The sequence below is a fragment of the Diaporthe amygdali genome, assembly GCF_026229845.1.
Source record: "Diaporthe amygdali strain CAA958 chromosome Unknown NODE_18_length_871485_cov_64_394520, whole genome shotgun sequence".
NCBI classification, from domain to species: domain Eukaryota; kingdom Fungi; phylum Ascomycota; class Sordariomycetes; order Diaporthales; family Diaporthaceae; genus Diaporthe; species Diaporthe amygdali.
This window is the reverse complement of record NW_026517038.1, coordinates 364,130-378,150: the sequence shown is the minus strand read 5'-3', so window position 1 is coordinate 378,150 and position 14,021 is coordinate 364,130. Positions and strand designations below refer to the sequence as shown.

The window sequence follows — 14,021 nt, the reverse complement described above, 5'->3', positions numbered from 1 at the left end:
CCAAGGACTTAATGGGTTCATACCGCACGACCTAGCGTGCGCGGAGTTTTTTGATGAACTTTTTCCTTTCTTTTCCTTCCCTTTTTTGGAGTCCGATCGTCCATGATACCCAATTTATACCAAACCGACCATTGCCAGCATTTACATGGGATGATTGACAAGGGGGCTGATGTAAGCAGATGAGGCTGGGGTTCACGAATGATGGGCTGGCATGATACCCCCTATTTGGATATGAAACGCATTCGTTATTGTCTTGATTTGGTTCTATAGAACGAGCAGGTCAGGGGAGCAAGGTGATACCTGACGGCTTTGTAGCGGTCGCCTTTCTGATCAAGGTTGTAGACAGCGTGTGAGCTTGAGCGAGATAGATGGGTGTGTGAATATAATGAACTGGCTTCGTCGGACTCGAGACCTTCGTGCGATGGGTGAGAGAATTCCGTGTAGAGGTCGATGATCAATCATGCGTGAAAATTGTTAGGTTATTTATTTGCTATGTTGGATATGTCATTGGTGCGCCTGTGATGCCAGTTGGCGCTCACTCGGGCTGGATGGTTTCATGATCGTTATTGTGGTCGGGGACGTAGATATGGACAAGTGAAACTCACCGACCACGCAGCCACTGAGGTGGCCGTCTCACTCGTGTGTTAATGACCAAAGGATACATAAGTTCTCAGGAGAATGGATGTGTTGAGCTCTCATTTTATTGTGATAACTGTGAGGTTGGGCGAGGAAGGGTCGATGAGAAGATGGTGGGGGACATCCGTGAAGAGGCGATGGGCAAGCGAGGGTTAGACGTAAGGCTCACAGCACAATGGCGAGGCTGCGCACAATGTCTTACACTCACTCACTAAAAACAGATGGAAACTTGGACGAGGACAGTATCGAAATGGTGGCCATGCACGGCCGAGACGGCAGAATGACCAAGTTTGTAGGAGAGTTTCGTGTCACTAGCACCCGATATTGCAGCAGTGTCTCACTTTACGACACAACGACGAAATCACACGGCAGAGAACAATTACTAGGCACGTTCTTGAGCAATAACATTATTGAATTCAATCCCGCACAGTCTCAAGGGCCGAGCCGTTCATCCTCACTACTCCTTTCTTCTGAGTCGTAAGTCGGTTATGTACGCGTACTGTTTCGAGTGTGTGTATATACAGTTTCGCCTATCAATACATGTACTTTGGTGACTCGCTCTCTTTCTCGGAAGGATTCGCACCCAAGAGGGCAGGGGGGATGGGTCTCTGGACAAGCATCCGCTCGTCCCACAATCGAGGCTCGCCTCGGGAGGACCAAACGCCAGCCTGCTTCGCTTTCATTCGTCGCTGTCACTTTTTCCTTTCCTTTCCTTGCTTGCTTGGTTCCGCTTATTCCCCGGTGTTTGTGGCGCGTTATGTACAAGATTTTCTGGGTTGTTGGTTGGTGGTCGTGTGTCTCGTGGATGTACGTGGATAGGGGTTGGGATATCGAAAGACAAAAGAAGCAAGAAAAGTAGTGGTGGTATCGTTGATAGAGAGGTAGGAATTCATCATAAAGCGTAGCCCATCTTCACGCTGCCCTGGCTCGTCCTGCGGCTGCTCCCAGTGTACACAGCCCGGGGCCCGACATCAGGGCCCGGGTCGCTCCAGTCGTCCATGCTGCCCTCGCTAACGCCGCTCGTGTACTTGGAGCTGCCCAGGCTGTTATCCCTAGTGTGCGCGGCAGGCACTGGCTTCCGGATGACGTCGCCTCCCGGCACCGATCTGACACCGGACTGGTGCGCGATCGGGATGCTCCCGCTGGTGCTGGGGTACCGGCCGGCGCCGCTGCTGCCGACCGTAGAGAATGTGCTCGATGCAACGGCGGACCGGTCGAACGAGCCCGAGCCCTGCGATAGCGGCTCCAGGTCGAAGGGGTCGGATCGGAATTTGTTGCGCCTAGTGTTGAAGCTTTCAAAGCTCGCGGTGCTTTCGCGCATATACATTGTCGACTCGTATCCGCCTGGCCGTGTAGTCGCGCCACTGGGCGGACGTGAGACCCCGTTGACCACTCTCAGATCCATGACCTGGTTCAGGTCGATAGTGGTGCCGACGGACTGGCCTCTAGAACGGCGGATGTCGGCCACGTAGGTTGATGGTTGAGGAGGATAGGCGGGTCCTGGAATCGCATTCGCGTCGGAAAAGGGATTGTTGGCGCCCGAGACAAGGAGCGGGGCCGGTTTGGCACTGTTGCTTGTCATGGCGTTCGCGTCGCTAAATGGGTCCTGGGAGAAATTCAAGTTCAGCCCTCCCAGCACGGAAGACTCGCTGCCACCGCGTGTCCGTGACATCCGGCGTCTCTGGGCCTCGCGATCCAGCTCGGTGTCATCCATGTTGAGTAAAGTGAGGAAGTCGGGCTTATTGGTTATTGGCCTTGTTCTCGGATTCTCCTTTTCCTTCATACTGCCACCAAGTCCGCGGGCGGCGAAGATGTCGTTCTTGTTTTCATTCCATCCTGGATCACGCATCTTGGGCCCTCTAAGCTTGGCCAAGATAGCCCATATCTGGTCTTTGAAGGATGTGTTGCCTCCATCTGGTGCCACTGCCGACGAGTTCTTCCTGCCCCCTTCGACAATGGGTGACGAATCCATGAACTGCGAGTTGCCCCTGTTCATATCAACACTGCGCCCACTGTTTGTACTGGAAATGCTGCGTATGCTGCCGCTACGCGCGATGCGGCCACGAACTCGGCTATACTGTGCTCTCAGGGCGACCTTGACCTTGGTGGAGCGGGGGGTAGGCCCTATGCTATCCCGCTCGATCATGTATCCCCCTTGACGGTCCCTTCCGAATCCTGGATCAGCGGACAGTGGTGTGAGTAGTGTACTTCGCCGCTTCCTTAGCATCCGCCTCCTCCAGAACCATATGAGAAAAGCAACCAGGCTGATGACCGCTACGCCACCAACGACGCCACCGGCCACAGCTATAGTCGAGCCAGAGCCACTGCGGCTGGCACCTCCGCCATTCCCACCAACCGGAACGACACCTACGCCGGACGTGCTTTCGACAGCGTCTGGCGCCTGGGGGTTGTTTGCTGGCGTCCCGGGAGTAGCACCTATCGTAGTTAAGGGCACTGCTGAGGACGCAGTCCCGGATGAAGCGAGCTCGCTCTGAGGTGGTGAGGCTGCTGCGGGATTTGCCACCGATGGGGTGGGCACGACCGCTATCGAGGTGGACGCAGTGGTCGGGACCGCTGCGACGCTGGTGTCAGCTACACTAGCCTGTGGTTGTGGCGCGACCGCTACCGAGGGTATTGATTCTATTGAGACAGAGCTAGAGACAGAGCTAGAGCTGACGGGAGGAGGAAACTGCGGTATTGACGTTGAGGATGTGGCCACGGCAGGCGGCGGCGCGACGACGACCGGGGCGGCGGTCGTCGGCTCCACCTGAGGTGGTGGCACCAGCACTTGCGGCTGTGAGGCTGGAGTTGGTGCAACTACAGGCAACAGCGAGCTCGACGATGACGATGACGAGGACGACGAGCTCGACGAGGACGATGAAGAAGACGTGCTCGTACTTGTGGTGCTCGCCGGCGGAGGGCTGGCCTGGGTGCTGACGGATCTCGGCACAGCCGTACACCTCTTGCCATTGAGCGTCGTCACGAATGTCCCCGCGGTGGGGAAGTTTGGGCTCGTCGACATGATGGTGATGTCCGGGTGCCCGGTGTATGGGCGTCTAAGAGGGGCGATTCCAGTCGCAAAATCCGCTCGAAAGCAAAGTTCTCACTGTACAACAGGAGAAAACCCCCTCTCTCAAAGGGGGGCGAAAGAAGTGAAAAGGCAGGCCACTTGGGCCATCAAACTCGGTTCAGACTCATCCAGGTGAAGGCGCGGGCCGTCGAGAAAGGTGGTGATGGACGTTGTTGTCGTCGTTTAAAGTGTGCAACGGGCACGAGAGTGAGGCTGGCAGGACAGACGAACAGACAAACAGTCGAGGCCGACGTGGCACGGAGACGGCGAGGGTGGTGAATGGTTTTGTTGGACGAGCAGAGCGGAATTCGGGCGCGAGATGTTTGAGAAAGAGCAGATTCAGATCAAACCGTGGAGGGAAACCTGCGACAGGGCAGGGAGAGGCAGGGCTGGCATAGCAGGCAAGGAGCAGGCAAGGAGCAGGAGGAGGAAGAGAAGAACGGACGAAGGGGAGGGAAGCGTGAGGTGTCACACAGTCGCAGGCGGAGGGGATCCTTGGGTTCGTTGGAGTTGCACATCCGGTGCCGAGCAAAGAGGATCATGGCAGAACTGCGGCATGGGCGTCGTCGAAACAAGAGAGGTGGATCCGCCTGGTCGGGGCATGAGGGAGGAGGACATGGGCTGGGAGGGAAGTGATGTACCGGCCACACACCAGACGCCCACAGTATACGGCAGTACGGTCGGTGCAGAGTACTGCAGAGTAGAGACTAGGAGGGTGTGTGGGACACGGCAGGGGGCGCTGGCGGCGGGCGGCACCAATGTCGTCGGGCATGGAGGCGGCGGTTGACTGAGTTGAGCGAGACTAGCGAACGGTGGTGTTTGAAGTAGAAGTGGACGAGGCTGGGATTGGCCCGGGACGAGAGGGGTGGTGCGTGCCCATGTCAGTCCCAATGCGTCGTGCCTGTCGTGCCTGTGTCTCTTTTCTGCCTCTGCTTTGGGTGGTGGTAGTCAGAAAGGTCGTGCTGTGGGTAGGTAGTGGTGGTGGACGAGCCAGACAAGATGGTGGTGAGCCTCAATGTCCCCCCTGGTCATGCCTGGTCATGCCTGCCACACCCTGCACCTTGGCGCCGTTGATGGAATGGCGCTTTGATGCTGCAACCCCTGTCCTGCGACACGTTTTGCAGCATCCAGGCCAGGGGTAGACTACCTTAACCCGGGTACGCGTAGTCGGCTGCCCACTCTGCCTCTTTGAACCTCTGTGCCTCTCTTCCTTTCTCTTGTGCAACAGTACAGACAGCATTCTGGTCTAATTACTGTACTTGCTCTGCAGTATGCAGTACAGTATAGTATACACCACCATTGCACAGATACCGGTGACAGGGTGTGCCAGGACCCCAGGTTTGTGCTTGGTCGTTGATGCAATCAATCACCATGCGTAATTGCAGTCTTGGGTTTGGACGAGGCTGTGCTTGGTGTGCTTGGTGCTGGTGCTGATGCTGGTGCTGGTGCACCTTGCCGTCGCCGTTGATGCAAGTCATCGTGTGTGTGTGTGTGTGTGAGAACGAGACCAACGGCCACTCACTGTTAAGGTCAAGCTCAAATTTGTTGTCCCATCCCATCGACACTTTGCTTCATCAGGACAGTGAGGCGTCTCGCCTTCCCACCTGGATGAGCACGGTGACACAACACACACGCGCACACACACATAACATCCAGCGCTACAGTGCGTTGTATTGCGTGCCTGCGTGCTGCTTGCCGCATACTGCGTGGTGCGTACTGCGTGCTTCGTACCGCGTATTGCAGACCTGATTAACTAAACCGAGAGTGAGTGAGTGAGTGGGTGAGCAGGGAACGGCGCTTCCCCATGAAACAGGCGGGCACGGCATGGGTTATGTTTTAGGTTTCAGCCTCCCCATTCTGGGCTAGCACCATACCGCACCTTCTGCGATTGGGTTAGAGTGGAACCAACACTCGAGAAGCCCCTCCTCCCTCTTGTCGGCCGACGGCATCGGCGTCGGCGACGGTGGCCCTCGACTCAAAACCACTATACCGTCCATTCATCGCCCAGTCAGTCGCTATGGCAGAGCGCGGCAGAACACGGCAGATACGAGGGCTGCTTCATGTCCAACCCACCGGGTCACCCAGTCCATGCCGTGGGTTTTGTTTGGACTGGCATATTTGCCTCGCCCACGGACACAGTCACGACAAACAAACGTCACCAAACTCTGCTGTTGGCAACCATATCAGTGTCCAAGGGTCCAAGTGTCCAAGCCTCCACGCCACCGACACATAGGACACATACAGAACACACACCAGCCCTTGAGTTTTTCCAACCCTGATGAGGACAGATCAGCCCCAGGGTCCTCACGCCATCACCCTCATCCGATCCTCTCTTCGACAACACCGACTTGGGTTGACACGCGACGTGTTACGCACTAGACGCAGCTCGCCTTCTCCCGCCAATGCCAACACCCCCTTTTACTCAGGGCTACAGCTTCAAAAGATGGGAGGACTGCCGGGGAGCAGAGACAGAATCAGATGGCTGCGTGCCTCTCACTCGCTCAAGTGTCCGTTCTCGCCGCAGATCATAGGAACAAGAAAGACCCTACTGGCCAGCCCGTCGCTCACCCGTCAATCATCCGGACTTGACACAAAGAACTAGTGCGGCCTTGTCGTCGTGGTCGAATCGAGAGCGTCTGACGACGACTCAAGCACTTGGCCAGGCGGATCACGGATGAGACGGGCTGGTCAATGGCTGTCGAGTGTCTAGGCCCAAGCTTCGAGTGAGCTTCGGCCTGAGCGGTCACTCGCCCGTTGCGTTACGGACTGCCAGAAACTTGCCCACAGACGCTGCTGCTGCTGCTGCTGCTGCGTTGTGAGATGAGACTATCACCATGTCGCGAAATAAGGCAGTATGCTATAGTAGAACCAGGAAACCAGCGAATCCGCTGCAGCAGCGACCGTGACGTTGTGTTTCCGACCGAGATATCGACAAGTCAAGCGGTTTCCGGCCCCAGGATCCACTGCACATCACACCGATCGGGAGCAAATCCCAGGGCCTTCCGAGTCTCATCTGCGTGCCTGTCGACCGGCAAAGAGTCCCCGTCAAGGTTGAGTTCGTTTCTCCCCCGCCCCGCCCCGGGCTCAAGCTCAATCAATCATTAAGTTGCATTTGCTGTCGAGATCCCGTGTCACTGGTAAGCTTATGCACCACCACATCTCCACCGCATGGACAACCTTATCGGTGCTTGGATCTTTTAAGTGCTACACGTGTAGATACAGTATATGCGCGCTTGATAAGGCCCTCGCCTGATCAATGCTTCTTGTAAAGCTGCAATGAGGATTATCCCTACCCCATGCCACCCTCTCTTTGACCCCTCGAGCGCCCACTCCCCCACGGGAGGTCTTCTTCCCAACCCACCACCACCAATCCAGACCCAAACACTGTACAAAAACTTGTAAATGCGTCTGAGGGTTCGGGTTCGGAATCGGATACAAGGTTGAGTCAGGAATTCTGCTACAGAATAACGAACGGCATAAGTTGTGATCGACTGACTGACTACAGGGCATCCTGACAGTCTCTTTTCAAAGTCACCATCACCATCATGAAAACATCAAGGTTGCTAAGTGCTGGCTAATGGTTCAGGTACAAAAAGAAAAGTACGTTCAACATACCAAGCCAGCCCCGCGCAGCCCATGCATCAATCCGATCCCAGCCAAGCCCATAGATGGCAGGGGATGGGTGGTTCGAGGGCGCCTATTGAGCTCCCTGCAGATGCAGGTTGACGCAGCACAACGCAATAAGCCAATGCATTGCATCCATTGCCTTGCCTCGCCTTGCCTGCTGCCGCATTACCGTGTCGCGCTTGCAGCAGAAGCTATCACCTACCTCGTCCACCGCCAGTATCTTTCCATGCTGCTCACATTGGCAGTTCAGTGATGGCTTGATCAGGATCACGATCTGCAGAGAGGAAGAGTAGGACGTCTCGGCAAACAAGTCGTCGATTACTCTACCTCGATTGATTCGATCTACATTGCATCTCAACCGAGCTGCTGTCCATCATCATCATTATCATCATCATCACAATCATCACCCGCATCTCTCTGTGGCGGTTCTCATCGGTAGACCTTGCTTGGTCTGATCAGCGTGACTGTCGACAGGACAGACCACTCATCATCGCCTCTACCATCGGACAAGGCCAGCACCGTGTTTGAGTCGGGCTGATCGTGCCGATCACATACCCCAAGTATCGCAACCATCAACCGCGCCCATGAGCCTTCACCCATCTGCACCAGGTCTAAACTAGCTCTGGCGTCGAGCTGCCACTTTCTCCGACCTCCAACCCGGTTTCGCTCCGAGGCCGTTCTCGGTAACGGAGACTAAACAGAACATCATGTTTGGCAGCCTCTCGCAACTCAGTAAGTGCTAGCCTCTAACCTTACCTGTCTGTCTGCTTCTACCTGCCTACCCACCCAGCACACAGTTGTGTTTTGATACGGCGTGGCACTTCACGTTATGCTTTCCCGGCCAAGACGTCACAACCTGTCACCGTGCTGTCGTTCCTGCATTACTCGTCTTCAGACGAACTACCTGTCGCGAAGGGAAGCACCAAGCGTCAGGCACCATGCGTTGAGATCCGGCCGTCACAAATGCATCCGAAAGTCAAGCATCTCGCCGCTGCCAGATCACGCTCGTCAAGCTCGAGGGTAGTGCAGCGGCTCGGGGGTTTCAACCTCTTGTCATGCTTGACATTGTATGATCGGCCCTGCACCATGCCACACCCCAGCCCCGGGAGCTGTACTGCTGTTTCTTGTGTGCATCACTCATCTGCGTCACTTGTCGCTCTTTGCCACCTCAACCGCCCTTCACTTTGTTGCCATGCCGCAGTCATTTTGTTCCGGCTGACCGAGTGCCCTCAGTCCCCCCGGTGCCTCCGCCTCCCGAGGGCCCACCCAAGGATGCTCCACCACCAACACCCGTCGACCTGCCGCGATGTCGGCCAAGGGCGTCCGAGGGCCGATCAGTTGCGCCCAGTGACTCGGCAGGCGCCCCGGCACCACCCCATCTGACGTCCCTCCTGCAGGATCTTGTCCGCCCGCCAGATCAAGTCGATGTAGCTCATCTCGAGGCCATCGGCGTCGACGTGACCGCAGATGTGCCACTTACCCAGCTTGTGCCAGACCCATCGTGTCTGCCAGACTTTGCCCAATGGGACACCCTGTCTCGTGAAGAGGCACAAGTTAGTGACTCCGAGTCCCGCCCGACACTCAACAATGGGCGACTGGCGTCGGGGCCGTCCAAGTACGCCGAACTGCGGCAGAGTCTTGCCACCGATAACGAAAAGGCCTTCCGGGCTGTCAGGAGGGTGGCTCCCAAGCCTGGGGAGCAGTACGTGAGGCTAGGCTACTGCCATGAGTTCTTCCGTCACCTCGAGGCTCTGACTGGTTTCTGGGATGACACCTCGAAACCCAAGCCACCAGACCACACGGGCGGCAAGCCTGTGGCAGAGGGTGATAGGAACTACGGCTGGTATCGCACGAGTGCTGGCAGCGTCATGCCGGCTCAGTACCGCACCCAGCTGCTCACGTCCTTCCTGAAGTTGATCATTTACGATTTTTCATGTAATGTCATGTCAAGGCAAGAACCACGCCTGTACATCAAATCGCCCCTACCAGAACCTCAATCTACACCGGTGTCACCCGCGCCGCCCCGACGTCACTCGTACTTCTCATCCGGTTGCAACTTCGTGTTCCGCATGCCCTCGGACCGCGAGTCTGCCAAGCGCGGTATCGTCGAAGGCCCCATTGCGGCAGTCAGCCCTAGACACACCACTGTCTTCCCGCCACACGGGCGCGAGCGCGAGTCCGTCATCGACCTGTCCAGGGAGGTGATCGCGGCGCTGATCACCGCGCAGCACAGGGCGCGTGAGGGCCGCAAGGAGGAGCGTGTCGGCAAGGACGCGTGGTGGACGACGAAGCCGCGCTGGGGCGGCGGGCCTGGCGGGCCCATCGGCAAGGAGGCTGAGGCCCTCGAAGCCAGGGACACGACGGCTGTGCTGATCGGCGACAAGGACGAGCGTCCGGTGGATGCCGGGCGGTCCGCGGCGGCCGAGGGAGAGCCCGGTGACGTCGGGGCCCCTCCCATTGTCAGCCCGCGGCAGTACATGCTCCCCTCGCCGTCGTCGCGCGGTGGCACCGGCCAGCTGCAGCCTCCGCACCCCAAGCGGCCGAAGAGGGGGCTCGCCGTCTACGATGCGTACAGGATGGTGCGGCCGCCCGCGCTGCACTGGGATCCCAAGACGCGGTACACGCCTGTGGGGCGGCAGCGCGGCGTGGACTACGACGACGTCTTCGTAATCTCGTCGCTATTCCACCACATGTCTGTCCTGCGCGTCAGGGTGCCCGATCGCCTGCTGCAGGTGCTGGACGGCGCCCCTACTCCGAACGGCAGGGACTGGGGAAAGCTGCAGGTGTGGCGGACGCGGTGGTTCGACTTCTTCGTGCCAGATGACAGGGTTGATGCCATGAAGGCTGTCTGGGGTGTTGTTGCTTACGCCATGAGGGCGATGGAGGAAGAGGGGAATGCGGGAAGTGAGATGGACGTAGACAGGGGAGGGCCGGGTGCAAGGCGTAGCTGATGGGGATAGGATTGCCACTTGCTATGTGTGGACCGACGGGCGCGTTGTAGACCTGCCGCTTTCGACAGACTTGGTCTCCTCATCAGGGCTCGGTCACGGTTGGCTGGTTGCGTAACATTGGGCCTTGGCTACGTCCTTGACGAGGTATGCATCCGGAGGGCCGGGATCATAAACTTGGCGGCGGTTTCGAAGGTAGTGGCACATACATGGGAGTAGACATGCCGAAAGGCGGATAGAACACGCAATACAGGACGGCAGCTAAACTAGCCGATGAGAAAAGTGCTGCCTTTTGTGTTCGTGTGTGACGTGAACTTGCCGCAGTAGTCACAAGTCAAAGGAGGCATCTGACCCTTTTCGCTTGTAGTGTTGGGATTGCGAGGCAGTGTACAGTAGCCACCAGACGCCTCAGCTCAGACCCGAGTAAATCGTCAGCTCGCTTATCTCGGTAGTCCAGCTTTATAGGTATCCTGACAATCACTGTGGGGGAATGAAATAGGTATGTCCAAATTTTGTGGTACAGTAAGCGTGTTTCACCGATCTGTGTCTAAAAACGGCTTTGATTATACCTTCTCTTGAATCCTCCTACCTGAAAGATACCTGGTGTTTCTATCTAAGCTGTCATCATTTATCTTCGCAGTTCGTCTGACGAAGCTATTTGGATACAGTGGCATTTTTTTCATAGAACACATCGAATATGGGATCCTGTATACAAAGTGATAGCAGCATTCCCCTTTTTGCCCTCCGTTCTTACGCCTTGACGAGAGACTTTTGATGCTTTGCTAATGGTCACACTCGGTCTAAAAGAGCTCGTCTTGGTAGAATTTTACTCCAACTGGTGAAAATTATCTCATAGGCTACTACTGTACTTAAAAAAAGGTTCATTTCTCAAACTATATTGCAACATAACCAAAATAGCTGTGTGGGCGTAAACATGCTTCTGCGCGTATTGCCTGGCAATGCCTAAACCCCGCTTCAAGTTTATATGGCCAACGAATTATCTCGATTGCCATTACAGTCTGTAGTATCCAAGTAATTCGAAAGCATTGAAATCTAAATATGTCTATGGTTTGTGCCTGCCAGATTGTCAGCATGAGTGGACAAGTGCCCTTTACAGAACCGAATTACACAGTCGGACTTCATCCTGGTGTTCTTCGCTACCTGTGTACAGCCTCACATAATGTGTAACATATAGCCTTGAGGGAGTTGGACTTGATTCAATCGGATTAGTGGACGAGTGCGTGCTTGAAACTTTTCTTTTTGCCCCCGGGGGGGGGGCATCTAAAGACAGAGAGCATTAACATCAAACGTCTGTCTAATGAAAGCCGATAGTTGTTGAGGCACCTGGATACGGACCGGACAATCCATTTATTTCTCACGTGAAATGTTCTTTATTAATATGCGTGCAATTAGGTTATTTCCCTATATCATCTTTGCTTCTCTTGCCACTCTGAGTACACTATCCAGCACTGCTACCTCATCGTCAGAAAGTGGACCTTTGCCAATGACCATCATTTTCAGCCTAACATGAGCGACACGGCTCGGGCTAGACACGGTCGCACCTTGCCAGCCCAGCTCGGGAGTAACACAAGCCATCGTATTTCCGCTGCTCTCCTGAAGATGCGACACGGAGTGAGTAGGTCAATAGACACGACGTGACCCCAGGACTAGCCGCTGGTGTGCGAGCGCGCTGTACACGCTTTGGCACACTGTTGGTTTGATGTAATTTTCTGCCCTCACAGGCAGAGGAGGTGAGCTCCCCCAACATGACGAGTGGGAAGTTGCGAACCATCAGCTGTGTTAGGGTACAGCGTTGCCCAGGTGGCTTCACTTCTATTCTTCATTATCCTCGCGGGGACCGCGGATGGATTTCATCGAACTAGCCTTTCCTGTGTTGTGCCGTCGAAGCCAGCTGCCTAGTTCTCTGAAGGAGTGATTACACAATGAAAATCTCTCAACTGCAAGCTCTTGCGCGTCCTGGCAATGGATGTTGCGATTGTTTAGGGATCAAGAGGGCCTCTGAAGTCCTTCAAAATTATTATGGCTTTCTTGCATGTGGATATTGAATTGCGGCCACGCTGTCTCGGCCTGTCCAAGAAGAAGCTGCGAAGCCTCCGGTGTGTGCTGTTGCCTACAAGGCCCCCATTACGAGCCGTCCCCCGTCCTCCTCACTTCGTGTTCTCAGAGGTTAAGTGATCGTGTTCTCACTGATTCGGTGCTAAGGCCTCCGCAGCTAAATATGAGCTGTGGTGCTTTCGTAGGTGCCATGGACTCGGCGGGAATGCCACGATGAGGGTGACGGGACCAACTGCTGAAGGAGTGCTCTTGTTTCGATGATAATACCGAGGACGGAAGGGGAGTCGACGAGGGCAATCATTCAATTCTTCGTCAATGTTGTTAGTGATTTGGGTAAGAAGGTTCTTTTCAGTGGGGTGTTTGGCCTACTCTAAGGAGAAAAGCAATGTTTCTGGCAGAGTCATCACCCCAACATGGGGGTTGCGCCCTTCTTCGGTGTCGGCTACAAATTGAGTAGTTAGTACACACACGCGTATACATACACGTATAAGCGGCCCTGGAGGGAACCTCACTCTGGACCTTGATGACACGATTATTACCTATCTCATTTTTTCTGCTACTCTTTTATAATGTTCCTTTGATTTGACTGCATCATAAAGTCAAATAAAATTGTAGTTCCCACAGGTGGCCATCCATTAGAGACAACTGCGTCCGTGTGGCTTTGACGTCTCACACCATCTACGCTACGAGGTTTTACCTAATTTCTTTTTCGTTCTTCTTTCTTCTTTCTCTTAAGGGAGCAAAATTCTACGTTAAGTATTATTATGAAATGCATGGCATCGGAGGCTGATGCCAGATGAGCGTGTCAGATCTCTGCTCCTGGATCCACATAGTGAGATCAATCGCCAACAGCTCTTTCCGCATACCCAGGGCTGTTTGAAACCTATCGAGAAGCACGGTTCGTCGGAAAAGCTCCTTGCCCTTTTTGAGTATTTGACCCTGATTATGGAGTAACTGCATTAAAACAAGCGGCCTCATAAAGGACTGGACCACGTCAAAGCCTAATGAATAGTGCCAAATAGCTTGTTTGCTTGACGTCTTGAGAATCGGGCGCCAGCAAGTTGTGTCAGTCTCGTGCGATTGGCCAGGGGCGAGCTCATGACTTGGTGGGCCACTCGGCTTCAAAGCCAGACCAGGCCATCGAGAAGCCATCATAACGACAGGCAGGCCTGGGCCGTGGTGGCAAGATTAAGCACCACGCCCCGGCAAGGCGGCTGATGTGAGCTAAGTTTAGACCCCGGTCGAACACAGTACGACAGTAACTGTAGATGGCAAGTCGATAGTAGAGGCGATCTTGTCTCAAATGTCACGTCAACACGGGGTGGGAGGGGGTGGAATGTGGGTTCCCAAGGCGCGGGCCGCGATGGTGTATGATGAAATGAGCATGGCAGCGTGGATGGCCCCCACAAGGACGTTGAGGGCACGAGGAGGAGAAGAAGAAGCAAAGAAGTGGCTCGGTGGGGGGCTGTCATTGGCCTGTTAACGCAGCGAGGGCGACGTGTTTCTTCAGCCGACGCCGGCACTCCCGCGCTATTTCCCAGGCCAAAAAGCATGGCAGGGCAAGACGGGGCAAGGCGAGCCGGGCTTAGACTGCGGATGCGACCTCCAGTAGGCGCAGATGGGCAGGCCGATGGCTATTCATGAACCCCAAGTGACGACTTTTG

The 14,021-nt window shown here is 55.3% G+C and overlaps 2 protein-coding genes across 2 annotated transcripts; one reads left to right on the top strand and one right to left on the bottom strand.

The window, feature by feature from the left end:
* Nucleotides 1-1,528: 1,528 nt before the first annotated feature.
* J7T55_004062 (uncharacterized protein) lies at nucleotides 1,529-3,658 on the bottom strand (the record flags this gene model as incomplete). Its single annotated transcript, XM_053144735.1, has 1 exon — nucleotides 1,529-3,658. The coding sequence occupies one exon, from the start codon at nucleotides 3,656-3,658 to the stop codon at nucleotides 1,529-1,531; it is 2,130 nt and encodes a 709-aa protein (XP_052992563.1).
* A 4,382-nt stretch (nucleotides 3,659-8,040) lies between these two features.
* Nucleotides 8,041-10,284, top strand: J7T55_004061 (uncharacterized protein; the record flags this gene model as incomplete). The annotated part of the gene is made up of 2 exons (XM_053144734.1): nucleotides 8,041-8,065; nucleotides 8,567-10,284. 2 exons carry the CDS (start codon nucleotides 8,041-8,043, stop codon nucleotides 10,282-10,284), a joined length of 1,743 nt encoding a protein of 580 aa, XP_052992562.1.
* Between the last annotated feature and the right edge of the window lie 3,737 nt (nucleotides 10,285-14,021).